Raw genomic sequence first — 16,530 nt, 5'->3', positions numbered from 1 at the left:
CTTGACGTGCTTTCGAACTGCTAGGTTGACAGGAGCTGGGACCAAACAACGGGAGCTCACCCTGTTGCGGGGATTCGATCCGCCAACCTTCTGATCAGCAAGTCCTAGGCTCTGTGGTTTAACCCACAGCGCCACCCATGTTCCGATACAGGGCTAGTCTCCTACAAAACAGATTAATACATTGTGGAGATATTTCGGGCTAGGAAATTGGAGATACAGAACTTTTAATTGGACGGTTGCAACTTTCTCCCATTGCTTTGCAGTTTTCTTCTCACCACGGTCATGCAGTCACCTCCCAAACCAGATTAGACTCCGCTGCTATGGTATTGGCCTCTGGTGCTGCTACAGGGTCAGGCGTGTTGTCCATTCCAAAACTGGTAAACAAACCACATTATTAACAACAGAATGTACACTTTGAATGTAAGCTTTATGTTTGTATGTTTTATATTTGACTTTCTTAAGTAATATTTTATTTTGGATTGTTTAATTTGATGTTTTAAGGTAGGTTGTTAACTGCTTTGAGATTTTTTTCTTAAAAGTACAAAGTGGTATAGAAATGAAATGAATTGTTTTATTATTATTTATTATCACTAGATATGCCAACTCGGAAGTGAGTTCCATTGAGTTCAGTGGAACTGGGGGGTGAAATTCAGGAATATTAAAATACCCAGTGGCAGGCAAGAGAGGTGTGCCCTATTGCTAGGGCAATGCCCAGCCCTCTTTTTAGTCCTGTGTAGTGTCTGCCACACAGCAAAACAGTATGTGCCCTGTTGAGGCAGCATGGCTGCCTTGGAAATAAATTTGGCCCCAGACTCATGTAAACTGACAGTGAAACATTGAGGTCATGAGGTAATCAACTCTGGTTGGCTTTGCCACACTATGGCATCATGCTTCCTACATGAGATCAGATATTCTGGGGACCAAGCTGCAGGGTAATAGTGCTTTTTTGATGCACATAGCTGGTAAATAGTATCTGACTGTAAAAAGCACTGTGCACTATTCCCTGTGTAATTAGGATTTGTGTGTTGTCTGTCATAGTCCTCGGGTCGAGTTGTAACTTCAGCACAACAGAAGGCTGGAAGGACAATCACTGCTAGAATCTTCGGCCGGTCTGATTTTGCACTAAAGAATCGGATTTGTAGTAACCTAGACGTGTTGGGCGTTTCTCCTCCCATGAATTCTGTTGTTGTGGAAAAACATCATCCAGTCACTAAAGTAAGTCATGTAAAGTTTAAGTAATGTGTGCCTTTTTCCTTTTTTTTCTTCTGTGATTTAAGTTTGGATTTCCTGTGTTGGTTTGAAAGATCAAGTACAAAATGTAGCTAGAGTGATCCAGTACACAAGCATAGATTATTTTAAATTTTGTATGGGAAGCAATAATATCCCTCTGTTTGTAGACACCTGAGTTTTCTTGATTTGGAAGCAAAAGGGACCACTTTCAAATAATGGTTTGTTACATAATTCGGGGAATACCCCAGGTACTGGAAGTATGATTCTGCATATTAAAAGTAAAGGTGGGGATTAAAAAAAAACTGGTAATGCTCACAATGAACAATTGTTTTTTCAATGCTCTTCAAGTAGATGGCATTTCTGATCTCGGTGTAATTTACTTCTAACCCTTCTGTCAAGAGTGGCATGATCCGCCCATTCCAATCTAAGCTATACTTTGCATCTAGTGCCTTCCCTGCCCCCCACACCAGATGCTGGTTTTGAGAACTATTCCTCTTATATTTGTGGTAATTCGAAGTAGCTGTTTCCTGTCTCTACTAAAAGCTAGAGGCAGGACTAGAATCTGATTGTTAACTGCTAGAGGTGACCATATGTTTGTTTGGTGTCTGGTCTGATTAGTACACTAGCAGTACTATGAGCAATTGTCTTGGGACATGGCAGTCCCTCCATACCTGTCCTGAAATCTTGTTGAACTCATACATACTCCCATTAAACCAGCTGTGTTTTTACTATATTTTAATCCTTCACCATGGACAGCAATCAGTCAGTCATGTTCTTGCATGATCAAGAGGTGATCCATAATGGTTCTGGTGAACATCTTAAGCCTTGTTTCCACAAGCAGCAAGAACGTGGGAAGCCTCTTCCAAACTGCAGGTGGGGGCTTGCATGTTGGAATGCTCCACAAAACTAGCGTTTATAATGCTAGTATGTCAAGAAGGCTAGGACTATTCTCTTTATATCTTGTTTGCTATGCCCAGGGAATTCTTGTTTTATAGGAGAATGAGCAGTTACATGAGCCCACTCCTGCATCTGAAGCTGTTAGAGCCCAGAAAGAGGTTTCTCATACCATTTGCTGCTGAACTAAAGACTGAGTTTTTGTTGCATCTTGCAAGTGTATCACTCTACAGGGGCCTTTTTGCAGTAGGACTAAACTATGGTTCTGTGTTACATGCAAAGTTCTTAGGCTTGTGTGCCGTTGTCTCCCCCCCCCCCCTGTTGGAATTCAGGCTCGGTCAGAGGTATGTGCCTATCTCTCCAGGCACCGGCTGAATTCTTTCGACCTCCCTCCGGCGACTCCCGGCAGGAAAAACACACGAGGTCCGTTCCGGCGATTTTCCTCAGGCTGTGAGAAAAACACACCAACTGCTTTTCCTCCTCCCTGCTCTCCAGCATATCCCCAGGGAGGGGAATCAGACACAGACAGAAATGTATCTACATTGCTTTTATTCCTGTCTTTCATCTCAGTACAGAGAAAACATGTCTGCTCTCTTCAACAAACAGAGAGAAACTCAAAAACTCCACCCATGTACATCCTGTACAGGTCATATGACACACACACTGAGCTAACATCCGGTGCTCAGTAAGGAGAATGGACTGCCCCTTTGTTTCCATGGCAACAGTCACATACATCCTGTCTGGCTTTGCAGCCGCAAGCAGCTGACTGAGCTGCTGGAGCCTTTGCTTGCTGCAGCATTGCTGCTTTAGAATAACACCCCCAACATAGCCACAAGATGTTTGGGGCGCAAGGAAGTCCATAAGCCTGAAGCTTGTGCATATACCATTGGACCATAGTTTAGCAGTATGTATAAACCAGGCCTTTGGGTTATGCTTTATAGCAGAACAAGCAGAAAATTGGGGGAAAATGGAGGAGGAAGTCCAAATGAGAAAGATATTAAATGTAAGGCCTTGAAACTGTAGGAAACCTTGACAAAGTTTGTTGGTTCTGAGATACCGAATGCCTTTTTTGCCGTAACTGATAAGAGACTTGGTATAAACTCTGAAGTTTTCAAAGGTGATTCTTAATTCCTTTTGGAGCTTCATGTTTGTTCTCTATCCTTTTCACCCTACTCCTTACCTTTCAGTACATCGAAAGGTCAAGATGCCATTTGGACTCATGTTTTTTTCTCCTGCCAGTTTCCTTAAACTACAGCTTGTAACAAAGGTCATCTAAAGCTTTTTGAAAGCAATGTATCTTGTCAATCACTATGTATGTTTTTGCGTTTAAGTGGACACATATAGGCAGGACCAAAGGCTATAAGAACAGGCTTGGCTGTACTATGGTGCTACTTTTCCTAATGATAATCTGTCAGTCAGGCTGCTTGTCTGAGAAGACAGCAGGAGAGGAACATACTCCCATTTCTGCTGGAATCATTACTTTTTTTGCAACTTTTTCACTGAAGAGACTGTACAGCTTGAATACAAAGAAAGAATATGTGAGGGGTGAGGGAACCTAGCTTACCTACTGCAGAATACATGAGGAGGGATATTTGACTTGAAATTGAGAGTTCAAAAGTTTACAGTGCTTTTTGATGGGGAGTTTGTGAACAGGTGTGATGCATCATCTGTGCAGCCGCAAATCAGAAAATTCCTGGCTTGAATTTCTTCTTGACTGTGTGCTCTCCGGGTAGTGTTATTATTAATTTGTCCATTTATTAGATTTCTTACCTTTTCTCATAATGTCCCACATTATGGAATACACAATTATGAAAACAGCTACAGCCATAAAACAAGAAGGGGATAAAAGCAATTAAAACAGCTCCATTTTTGAAACAATCGAAAACAATTCCATATGTTAAAATAGTTAAAAATCGCTCCAATACAGATGCAGACTGGGATAAAAATAATCCACTTTAAAAGCATATGGAAAGAGGAAGATCTTCAGGAGGCACTGAAAATACAATGGAGTTGCCATCCATCTAATGTGTAAAAGGTTCCTGCCGCCACAGTAACCGTTTCTGCAGAGAGCTTAGAGAATCCACATTCTCCCAAAGTGACTTACATCAATAATAATAATAATAACAATAACAATAACAATAACAATAACAATAACAATAATAATAATAACAGGCATGGGCCAGGATCAGAGGCAGTATACTTCTAAATGCCAGTTGCTGTGGAGTGAGAAAATTGCTGCTGAGTTCATGCCCTGCATATGAGTTTCCCTCAGGCATCTGGTTGGCCACTGAGAATGGAACACGGGACTAAATAGGCTTCTGCAGTCTGATCCAGCAGGGCTCTTCTTCATTCTTAAAGCTTTTAAGTTGCTAGGTAGGACATTTGACTTTCCAATTTACAGAGAACAAATAGAAAAGTTACTAGTTGAGCAGTTGCTTTACTTTTTATTTGATGATCTACTGGAAACATTTTTTAAAGTGGAAGTATTTTTAAGAAGTCTCTTTGAGTATCTGGTTTACCTTGCTAATGTTATGGACTTGTTTGAGATCATGAGATGGGACAGGAAAAATAACTGCTTCTTTCTTGTATGTTTCAGCAAACCATACCTCAAGCTACTGCTGCTAAATATCCTCGAACTTTGCACCAATTTTCTAATGCTATCAGCGCAAGGCCTTCAGGACACAGTGCGAAATCTCACTCCCAGACCCACAGCAACGTCCAGTCAATAAAGGTGGTTGACTAGGTTTACAGGTTAAAATGCTTGTATTTTACCTTGAAAACATGGAGGCAAATATTCTAGGTTACAGTTTAAAATGCTCCCTGATGTTCATACCCCAAGGATGCATCATGTTTTTCCTTTCACTAATAATAATAATATGTAAAAATGTTTTGAGGCTTAAATATAAAGTGCCTGAGTTAGTGCAATGTAGTTCTTTGTAACTGCAAATAAGGTCTACTTGAAATTCTTATTTTCTTAACTATTTTCTTAATGATTATTTAATGTTTTTAATAAAAAGGATAAACTGAACTCTGTATATTTTAAGAAGCATGAGTATTTCTACTACATAAACATGAATAGTGCCTTACGTATATCTTTTATTATTCTGAAGCCCTAAACTGTTGATGTACCAATCAGTCTTGAAATTCGAGGTGGGGGGGATGTTCCTCCATAATTTTTGCTGTCACCAAATGAGAAAACAGGTCAAAATACAGCCATGAGTAGTAGTACATTTATATACGTAATTTGAGTGAAAATGAAGGCTTTTATAAAGTAGTAAGAGAGAAGTAATGTCCCAGTCCTTTGTTTTCATGATAGCAACGTTTTGGTTCCTCCCACTTTTAAAGGTCTCATAATGCACGCCTTCATGATGAATTTGAGTTTTAGCAGTTCTACTGGGCCGAGGCCGTTTAGGGTTTTAAAGGTCAACACCAACACTTTCAATTGTGCTCAGAAACGTACTGGGAGCCAATGCAGATCTCTCACGACCGGGGTTATATGGTCCCGGCAGCCACTCCCAGTCACCAGTCTAGCTGCCGCATTCTGGATTAATTGCAGTTTCTGAGTCACCTTCAAAGGTAGCCCCACGTAGACTGCATTGCAGTAGTCCAAGCGGGAGATAACTAGAGCATGCACCACTCTGGTGATACATTCTTCCCTGTATGTGTACTCAGTTTCACACTTTTATGATAAAGACACAAAATGGAACATCTCCCGTTGTTGAACACCAGCTTCCATCAGTCCTGACTTTTGGCACGGCAGATAGGAGCTAGATTCAATAATAGTAATAATAATAATTTATGCCACCCATGTGACTATAACCTAGTTTGACCATCGTTATTTATTTAGACACCACCCTTGCATATAAAATAGACATATGGTATACAAAAAAGTTTACAGGTTCAATAAAATAGAAAATACCTTGAAAGCAATACAAAATATTAATAAAATGGTCTCATCTTGAAAGAAAAATGGTTGGACAGCTAAATAGGCCTGTTGCCATAAAAACATTTTCAAGAAACACCTGAAAATTAGTAGCTGAGAGTATTTCACAAAAGTGGACTGGCGACACCAAATGCCAGACTTCTAGGAGGACAAGAAATTGTTCTCCTCCAGGTGATCTCTGGTCAGGCTGGGATATTCTTGGCCCAGGATCCAAAGAGGCTTTTGTGGACATCTAAGGCACTGCATGCAGAGGCCCTGCCAATTTCCCTTCCCAAAGCTGACTGCCACTTCAAGCAGCAGCATTTTGAAAAACCACAGGAAGTTGCATTGAGACATAGATGGTTGCAAAAGCTTGGGTATGTACAGCTCTTTCAGCCCTAATACGCAATTTGTATAATTTTGTACCATCACGCCATTCTGGGGGGAAAAAAATTTGGTTTCCAAGTGTCTACTTGCAAAAATAAGAGGGAGGAAACTTTAAACTTTAGGAGGAAAAAATTATACTGAAAAACACTTTATACTGAAGGAACATCAGTTGTGTACTGTATGGTAACCTCATGTTAAAACCTTCAGATTATGAAGTTTAGATAAAATTCATGGCATTAAGTCTCAAGATTCTGTTAAGTATCTAGCGCAAAGTTTTAATTCACATGTCCACTATAGAATTGTTTGCCGTAAGAAAAATACATCATATTGTCTTGCCAAAAAACCAAAAACCTTCTGTCGTACAAATATGTTTCAGTGCACTGAAATAGAAGTTTGGGGAACAAACTGGCTGCTTTTGAAGTAGCATCTTCTATTGAAAAATAAAAATGGCACCTGTAAATTCCAGCATGTATGTAGTTTCCAGCTCTTGGAAAGTTCATGATGAGTGGATGAGTTCATGAAATTGCACATTTCTTGGATTCTGTGCCAGCATTATTTTCTGCTCTGATCTTCTCTGTAAGAGGAAATACTTGTGAGACTCCAGAAAACATGGCATGCCTATAATATGTCAGATGTGAACGATTCATGTTCGTTTCTGCACAACACACAATATTCAGTAGCCACCCAACCATCTGCTGTTAAAGTGAAACCAGAGGCAATTAAAGAACTTCTGAAATAGAAACAGGCACCCCCAAAAGAAAGTTGTTTGGCTTGCTTTCTTTTATTTAAAATGCTTTCAGTATGATTTGTATACCAGCTTCCTGCCATCTTGTTTCCTCTACTTGTCTTATATGTACTTGTCAGGGGTTCAGGAGCAGAGGCACAGGGGAGAGAGGAAGCGGAGAGCGAAGGGGAACAATCCGAGGGCAGCGTAGGGGAGTATGACAGTGGGCCGAGAGATTCCATGAGCTTCTCCAGCGATTCGGAAGATTCCCAGAAGGGGGCACCGATGGCCAGGGCAAGGGGGGTCCCGGGAAGGACGCACCAGAAGCAAGGGGCCAGCGGCGACTCCCAAAGCAGCAGCTGGAGATCGGGACCAGCTTCCCCACCAGGGCGTAGCGGGGGGGGAAGAGTCCCATGTATCAGGGCCGGCTTCCACTCCAGTGGGGAGAGAAGATGAGGCAGGGCTGACCACGCCTCTATCGCTGAGTGAGGGAACGGAGGGGAAGTCAGACCCAGCTAACCCCCCCGAAGGGGGAAGCAGTGACAGGAGCAGTGTAACGGTCAGGAGGAAGGTTGCCGGCTGGGCGCGCGCGCCAAGTTCAAATGTACAGGAGCGCGGGACAGCAGGGAGGTCGGATTGGGAGCCAGGTCCTAAAGCACGCCGGAAGCAGGGGGAAGAATCCGGGGAATCAGCATCAGAAGAGTCCAGAAAGGGCGACACCCCAGCGGGCAGAAGGACCCAGAGGAGAAAGGAGCAAAGGAGGTGGTGGAGCAAGGCTAGGGTCTTGAACTGGTGTCGAGGGGAAGGAGATTCAGATGGAGCTTCAGCAGTCTAGGGTGGAGACATAGAGCTGCGCGCCGCGGCTTTGAAATGGAAACTGAACCTTAATAAATACTTTTGTATATAGCAAGAACTGGCGTTGGTCCTTTGTGAGCTGGGACCTTGGGCAGCTCTGACAGTACTGATGATGTAGCTATAGCCACACCATGGGTATTAACCTTTTTAATTTTAAGAAATTGATGCTGCATGGGAATTTTTCATCTTTTTCTCACAGCCCAGGCTCCAATATATCCTATCATTTCATTCTTAATTTTTTTTGCTCACGACTGCAAGCTCTTTCCCTCCAACACTGAAGCATTCAGGGCTCATCCACACGGCTGCTTGTTTTCTGCCTAGAAAGCAAGGGTCCAAGTGGTTTTCTGTTTGCCCCTTTGCTTTCCCCAGGGAAAAGCCACTCTTAATAGTGCTCAATCAGAGCAAATGTCAATCCATGAAAAACCCAATTGATGTTTGCTCTGATTCAGCAGTTAATAATGGGTTTTCCTGGGGGAAAGCAGTTGGACAAGCAGAAGTCTGGATGAGCCAATATTTTTGTTTTGTTTTCTCCCCAAGTAACAACCTTCTTCTCTTTAGAGATTAATACAGAATCAGAGAGGCATTCATGTTGTCAGCTCAAGCATTTCACTTTGCCAGATGGAATGACTGACCCTCTCCTCCCCCTACACACAGTTTTCGGGGTTCTTGTGACACACCCTTAGCCATTTTTGGGGTGTGTGTGGAGGAGGAGATGGGGGAAATCTCCATGGTGCATGCAGAAGACCTTGCACAAGGTTCCTGCTACAGGACTTGTTAGGTAAATCCCACCCAAAGTCTTTGCTCTTCAAAGACCAGATAGAATATCTTAATTTGATTGCTCACCAGCTAAATCTCTGAATCCTCCTTTTACCAGATCTTCATACAAATATTTAACTGGATTCTGGCCAGCCATTAGGACGCCATGCAACCAGATAAGAAGCATTCTGTGTCCATGTTCCTTGTAGCTCTTTTTTCCTAGGCAACAACATATGTAATGTTACCCATAGTTTTAGAAGGAAAAATGTTTTCACATGGGATGTTATCTCCCACTGGTGTAGGGATGCTTGCTTGGATGAGCTTGATACTCCAAGCCCCTCTGTTCACAGGGAAAGAAGAGGCTCTGTTAGGAGCAGGGGTTGTATAAAGGGTCTCTGTTTCAAACTTGCAATTCTTAGAGGGAGTTATCATTAGTCTCTTGTCAGCCAAAGATTCTCCATGCACTGGAAAAGATGTATATAAATGTACTATGCCATAGGGAAGAAAGGGATTGATATTCCATACAACAATTAGGGGAAAATACACTCCCGTAACAATGATAGCATGCTGCCAAACAATGAAGCAAGCAATACTTCCACCCCCTAACCAGCAGATAAAAATAAAAACTCAACACCAACACCCCAAAGGCCAGAAAATTTGCACTGAATATGGAATCACCAATTTGCTGTGTGGGAGGACTGAGAGTTAAGGTGGACATTACGTGGGAGATGTGAGAACAGAAAACCCTTGCTCTTCTTTTTAACTGAAAAGTAGCCGTGGAGACTAAAAGGAAGGTACTGCCTGACTCTTTCGTCCACCATTTATCCACCTAAATTTGCTCTCCCCAAACTGCTTCACTGTCTGTATGGGGATCCTGTATCTTCTCCCATGTGGGAGAGAGAGCAGCTTCAATTTGTGTGGTGGGGTGCCCACCCCCAAAATGGAATGAAAATGGTTAGGTATTCCCTCCCCCTTATTGTTCTTCTCAGAGATGCAAACACAAATCTCATGTAACATCCAGTTTGGCTCTGGGAACGGAACCTTTTTGCATACTTGCTTCCACAACTTGAAAGCAACTTTCTTGCCACAAATAAGAGCATCTTCTGCCCATCCCATTTCCACTAGGGATTTTTGTAAGCTACCAACATTCTGTTTTATTCCCTATCTCTTCCCAAGTTTATTAGACTAGGTGCTAAATGACTTACGGGGCTAACCTTTCCTTGTTAGTTACAATTTAGACATTACTCAGCGGTGAGAGGAAAATGCAGCTTAAGTGTGTGTTTGTATTTTCATTTTCCCATCTTGATTGCAGAGGTTGCAGGGTTCACATGCTAGGAGGAAGAGTGCTCCCTTTCCTGCTCATAGTTGAAATGGTTAAAGAATAACTTTTCCCACTCATGGAAATTGAACAGAGATCCTACTACATGTTTAAGTGGAGAATCATCACGTAATTGCATTAGGAACATGGCTTCACAATTGTCTACCCTTTTGCCAGACTGACGGGTGTTAAGTAGTAGATAAACTGCATAAGGTGACCTTGGGCATGCTAGAGAAAACATCAGAGGGCTCCACATTATGGCTGTGTGGAAGAGCACAGCTTGTAATCAAAGAGTTCACTTGGTCCCAGTTGGCTGAACCAACAAGGGATCCTTATCTGTTTTTAACACACCATTTACTTATAAATGTAAATATTGAAATAGTAACATACTACACAATGTGCTGGTGACTGAGCATGAAACAGTGCTCAGTGGGTGGGGCCAAAATCAAATTCTCTCACACACACCCCTTTCAAACATTGACAGGTATGAGAATATGTATGTTGACTTATGAGACGACGACTTGTAATTCAATGTCTAAAGACAGAGTCTTGCTTTAAACAAATACACCTACAAAATTTGAAAGAGGGGCATTTATAGAATCCATTTTAAGACCTAGTCTATGCCAGGAGAACATATATAGCACAACAACAAAAGTACATTCTGTATTTTATTATGTACAGAAGAACCATATGATTACATTTTCTATGCTCGCTTTGGAAACAACTATCCAAAGTTGGCAAGATAGGTAGCAGCTATTGATTGTATCCTGCATTTAAAAATCAACAACCATACAGCTACATTTAATTTTAAATGCTTAGAGCCAGAGAAATAGAAATTTCTCCATAACTCAAAACCCGTAGCTCAGGCTTATGTGGACTTTCCTATGTCTGGAATTAGGACACTGCCATTTCATGTAGTATATTTACCTGTCCACTGTTCTTCAATAGCTTTGACTTGCTCATCTGTAAACTTCCAAAATTGTGCCAGTTTTGTCCACTCACGCATTTTTAACTGGTTGTAAGCGAGATTCCAAAGGGAGGAGCGAATCTGTTTGGTCTGCACACTGTGATCTTGTTTAAAAGACAGGATATCATTTTGCGGATCATCACCACTTTGAAGATGCTCCTGGAATGAAAGTTAAAGATGAAGCCATGTGGTTCTTCCAATAATAGGGCTCCCCTCCCCCCAATTATTAAAAATATCCCTGGCTTTGAATCTTAATGATTTTCCTAGGCTAGCCCTGATATTGATTGCATCAAGAAGCATGACATACTACACCCCCAAAGGGAAAGAATTGGAGGAGGACACAACAACAGATTGTAAAAACAAATCAACCAATAACCAGGGTTCGCTGATACAGGGAAACAGGATACTAGGCTCCTGTTTCCAGCATTTCTCATAGCAAACACTTCTACCTCTGCTCTGCCTATACAGAATTACAGACATGATTAGCCCCCAACTTACTTTATACTGCTATCCCCCTAAGGCATTTGTTTCCAGGAAGCAAACAAGTGAGACATTCATAAATGCTACAGCTTTGACAGTGATAGCAGAGGTGAAGCAAAGAAGAACATCAGAGAGTCACTCTCACATATAGCAACTAGGTAGGCAATCCAAACCCCTCTCATCTATTTATATTCTCAAGGAATGGGCAGAAATCAAAACACATTGCTAGAGGCAAGATACTGCCAAACATACACTACACATAAAATATATGGTGTAGACTCTTCAAGATTGTGTGAGGCCTCATGCCCAATAGCACACCTTAATTTATGCATTCCTGAGCATGGCCAAAAGTTTCCATGCACCAGATCTTGCAGACCTAGATTAGATTATAGCCTATTCTGAGTTCACAGGTGCTGGACCATGTTGCATGGTTCATTAGATACTAAATTAATAAACAATTTCAGTATCACACTTCTAGAATATTAATGACCTTAGAGATTCACGCGGATAGCCTTGACATTTTAAATCAGGGCTGGGAAACCCTTTTCAGCCTGAGAATCGCATTCCCTTTCAGGCAACATTCTGGGTTTGTCGTCTTGTACAGAAGGGCCGCACAAAAAGTTGAGAGGTTTCTACATTCACACATCTCTGCATCTTGGCAAGTGAGAGACCCTTGTTCTGATTAAAGACAAAACACATTTCTGCTCCACCTCTGCACAGCACTGAATGGCTGGCCCTTGTTTCAATCTTGAAGCCACTTCAAGATAAAAACTTATTACTTCTTCTAGGAACAAGCATTTCATCAGACATATATACAATGGTTTTTGTTGTTGGTTTTTAACCAGCCCAATGCAGGCAGAGTGCTTGAAGCATTAGAGGAGGGGCAAAGAGGAAGACACAATCTGTGTTCACGTTGGAGGCCGTGCTTTGAGGTGTGAAGGTGGGGGAAGCAGAATTCACCCCACAGTAGAAAAACCTGCTGGTATACCTAATGCAGCCCCAGTCAATTTCCAGGTCCAGTTTTCAATAGCTCCCTCAAAGGCAAACAGATGCAACTAGAAATAACATGCTGCAGTTTAGGAAACTGTAAAGGACTGGACTAAGCTTGAGATGCTAGAGGAGACTCTTGAGAGTCTCATGGACTGCAAGAAGATCAAACCTCTCCATTCTTAAGGAAATCAGCCCTGAGTGCTCACTGGAAGGACAGATTGTGAAGCTGAGGCTCCAGTACTTTGGCCACCTCATGAGAAGAGAAGACTCCCTGGAAAAGACCCTGATGTTGGGAAAGATGGAGGGCACAAGGAGAAGGGGACGACAGAGGACAAGATGGTTGGACAGTATTCTCGAAGCTACAAACATGAGTTTGACCAAACTGCGGGAGGCAGTGGAAGACAGGAGTGCCTGGCGTGCTCTGGTCCATGGGGTCACGAAGAGTTGGAGACGACTAAACAACAACAACAAAGCTTGAGATACTAAAAAAACCGAGCAGTAATAGTTCATTTTCCCCTCCTGCCCTTCTGCATAAGGGTATCTCACTGCACCTTCACATCATAAAGGACAGAATTTGAACAAAAACAGAACAGAACAGAATTTTGGCCAAAAAAAGACCTCACCAGACCCATCTGTATATTTGGCTGAGATGGAGCACACAGAATCCCAGCTTGCCTATGTTGAATGGATGTTACAAGAGATGCCATTATGGATTTATTCAGAAACCCAGACATTGCTCTGCTTCCCTTGACCAGCAGCTGTTTGCTGTGAAATGTTCTTCTGCCCTCCTTTGCCCATTTCTGTTGCAAACGTCTGCAGACAAATATCCATCTGATTATCACCAGACTCCAAAGCCATTCTCTCTGGTAAAGAACACAGCCTCCTCCTCCTCCCAGCTGAACCCTGTTTCCCCATATGGAAGAGAACTGTGAAGACCTGCACTTAAATAAGCATGTAATTAACCTTGCAACACATTATGAAAGCCAGCTAACTCCAAACTAATCTAAGCTGAATCTGTACTTTGTGTTCCCTTCCTGCCCTTTCCTCCATTCTCTGTTTTATTTAATGGAACAGAAAACAAGAGCTTCAAGTACACCAACTCCATAATGGAGAGCTCTTTGTTTCTGAAGTAAAAGTGTGCATTCTGCTGGCATTCCTTTTCCCTAAATCAATATGTTTGCTTATTTCCCATATTTCTTTTTCTCATGTCCTTTCACAGAGCTTGGCAGCTTGATTTTATCCTCAACAACCGCTGCGTGGTACAGGACAGTGCCTTGCTGAAGGACATCAGTGAGTTTCATGGCCGAATGAGTTGCCAACGCCTACATTTTAGCCACTGCAGCACACTTCTCTGCGACCCATCCCCTCTGCAGGGAGGTGGGACCAATTCGGATGGTCCGCCCCCGCCACTTAATGGATCCAAATGGTTTCCAGAGAGTGGTAGGGGATGCTTTATCCCATGTTGATGGCCTTTCAGCTGATTCCCTGGTGGCCCGCTGGAATGCGGAGTTAACCAGGGCTATTGACTGTTTGGCTCCGAAGCGCCCTCTCCGATTGCATGGAGCCCGGAGAGCCCCGTGGTTTTCCACGGATCTGAGGGCAATGAAACAATCTTTGAGACGGCTAGAGCGCCGGTGGCGGATAACTCATTCCGAATCTGACCGGACACAGGTTAGAGCTCAATGTCGAGCCTACCAAGTGGCGATAGCGACGGCGAAGAAGAATTTCTTCACCGCCTCTATTGCATCTGCAGAAAACAGCAGCAGGAGACTTTTTCAGGTGGTTCACAATTTAGCGGAACCACCTGTAACATCGGGGCCCAGTACGGGCCACATGTTCTCCTGCAATGATTTTGCAAAGTTTTTTGCAGATAAAATCGCTCAGATTCGGGAAGAAGTAAACTCCACCGTGGGAGCAGGGCCAGGGCGGGAGAGTGCTAGAGTTCTGTCTAGTCAAGTTGAGTGGGATCAATTCCAATCTGTTACCTCCGAGGATGTGGACAGGCTGCTTGGACGAGTGAAACCAACAACCTGTCTCCTGGATCCTTGCCCATCCTGGCTTATAAAAGCTAGCCGGGAAGGACTGGGCGATGGGCTTCGTGGGGTGGTGAATGCTTCCCTCCGTGAGGGAGCCTTCCCAGACCCGCTGAAAGAGGCAGTTATTAAACCGCTTCTTAAAAAACCATCTTTAGATGCGGCCACAATGGCCAACTATCGCCCAGTCTCAAATCTTCCATTCTTGGGCAAGGTGATAGAGCGAGCGGTTGCCGAACAACTCCAGGCACGCCTGGAAGAAGCAGACCATTTGGATCCCTTCCAGTCGGGATTCAGGCCTCATCATGGGACTGAAACTGCCTTGGTCGCACTGGTTGATGATCTCCGGCAGGCTAGGGACAAAGGTGAGAGCTGTTTCCTAGTTCTGCTGGATCTCTCAGCGGCGTTTGATACCATCGACCATAACATCCTTCTGGACCGTCTTGAGGGGCTGGGAGCTGGGGGCACTGTCCTACAGTGGTTCCGCTCCTTCCTCCTGGGCCGTGTTCAGAAAGTGGTGGTGGGGGATGACTGTTCAGACCCCTGGGCTCTCATTTGTGGGGTGCCTCAGGGTTCTGTCCTCTCCCCCATGCTTTTCAACATCTACATGCAGCCGCTGGGAGAGATCATCAGGAGGTTTGGGCTGGGTGTTCATCAGTATGCAGATGATACCCAGCTCTACCTCTCTTTTAAATCAGAACCAGTGAGGGCAGTGAAGGTCCTGTGTGAGTGTCTGGAGGCGGTTGGAGGATGGATGGCGGCTAACAGATTGAGGTTGAATCCTGACAAGACAGAAGTACTGTTTCTGGGGGACAGGAGGCGGGCAGGTGTGGAGGATTCCCTGGTCCTGAATGGGGTAACTGTGCCCCTGAAGGACCAGGTGCGCAGCCTGGGAGTCATTTTGGACTCACAGCTGTCCATGGAGGCACAGGTCAAATCTGTGTCCAGGGCAGCTGTTTACCAGCTCCATCTGGTACGTAGGCTGAGACCCTATCTGCCTGCGGACTGTCTCGCCAGAGTGGTGCATGCTCTGGTTATCTCCCGCTTGGACTACTACAATGCACTCTACGTGGGGCTACCTTTGAAGGTGACTCGGAAACTACAACTAATCCAGAATGCGGCAGCTAGACTGGTGACTGGGAGCGGCCGCCGAGACCATATAACACCGGTCTTGAAAGACCTACATTGGCTTCCAGTATGTTTCCGAGCACAATTCAAAGTGTTGGTGCTGACCTTTAAAGCCCTAAACGGCCTCGGTCCAGTATACCTGAAGGAGCGTCTCCACCCCCATCATTCTGCCCGGACGCTGAGGTCCAGCGCCGAGGGCCTTCTGGCGGTTCCCTCATTGCGAGAAGCAAAGCTACAGGGAACCAGGCAGAGGGCCTTCTCGGTAGTGGCGCCCACCCTGTGGAACGCCCTTCCAGCAGATGTCAAAGCGATAAACAACTACCTGACATTCAGAAGACATCTTAAGGCAGCCCTGTTCAGGGAAGTTTTTAACGTGTGATTTTACTGTATTTTTGGTTTTTATGGAAGCCGCCCAGAGTGGCTGGGAAGGCCCAGCCAGATGGGCGGGATATAAATAATAAATTATTATTATTATTATTATTATTATTATTATTATTATTATTCCTAGTTCTGTAAAAAGGAGCACACCAACAATACCCTGATTTTTAGGATCTGTATCCCAGTTGGAGCTTCATATTTTATCACTATCTTCTACTTCTGTTTCATAAGCTGCACAAGGAGGACCTGAATGTGCCCATTCATGCACAGTATTTCCAAAGTCCTGTGGCATCATGGAAGTTGTAGTTTCCAAGAGGCATGTGATCTGTCCTGCGGGATCTCTGAGCTTGCTGCAGGCCAAACTGTTTTCATTGGGCCCATGTGGTTCCACGGGGGCAATGGGAGGGTTGAACATAATCCATATTATGTGGCTAGCCTCAGACATGAAATAAACAAATGGAGCCCAAT

General features: G+C 43.7%; 2 protein-coding genes across 7 annotated transcripts in view; one reads left to right on the top strand and one right to left on the bottom strand.

Annotated features, from left to right (window-relative positions):
• POC5 (POC5 centriolar protein) overlaps window positions 1-13,772 on the top strand; it is a 34,893-nt gene extending 21,121 nt beyond the window's left edge. For 4 of the 5 annotated variants that reach the window (XM_079995573.1, XM_079995574.1, XM_079995572.1 and 1 more), the window contains 4 exons: window positions 264-377; window positions 1,039-1,215; window positions 4,721-4,855; window positions 6,810-7,175. In XM_079995573.1, coding sequence (XP_079851699.1) covers window positions 264-377; window positions 1,039-1,215; window positions 4,721-4,855; window positions 6,810-6,857 — 474 coding nt within the window. In that variant the 3' untranslated portion in view covers window positions 6,858-7,175. Of the gene's footprint in view, window positions 1-263; window positions 378-1,038; window positions 1,216-4,720; window positions 4,856-6,809; window positions 7,176-13,742 lie in introns of those variants that run through there. The other variant, XM_079995575.1, reaches the window with a different exon arrangement.
• ANKDD1B (ankyrin repeat and death domain containing 1B) overlaps window positions 6,872-16,530 on the bottom strand; it is a 34,538-nt gene continuing 24,879 nt past the window's right edge. For both annotated transcript variants that reach the window (XM_079995588.1, XM_079995589.1), the window contains exons 13-15: window positions 11,014-11,212; window positions 8,856-8,987; window positions 6,872-7,007 (exon numbers count right to left, since the gene is read on the bottom strand). In XM_079995588.1, the coding sequence (XP_079851714.1) occupies window positions 6,949-7,007; window positions 8,856-8,987; window positions 11,014-11,212 (390 nt within the window). In that variant the 3' untranslated portion in view covers window positions 6,872-6,948. The remainder of the gene's footprint in view (window positions 7,008-8,855; window positions 8,988-11,013; window positions 11,213-16,530) is intronic.

The sequence above is a fragment of the Podarcis cretensis genome (assembly GCF_951804945.1).
Source record: "Podarcis cretensis genome assembly, chromosome: 11".
NCBI lineage: Eukaryota > Metazoa > Chordata > Lepidosauria > Squamata > Lacertidae > Podarcis > Podarcis cretensis.
Note: the sequence above shows the minus strand (reverse complement) of the source record. Positions and strands in the feature narration are given on the sequence as shown.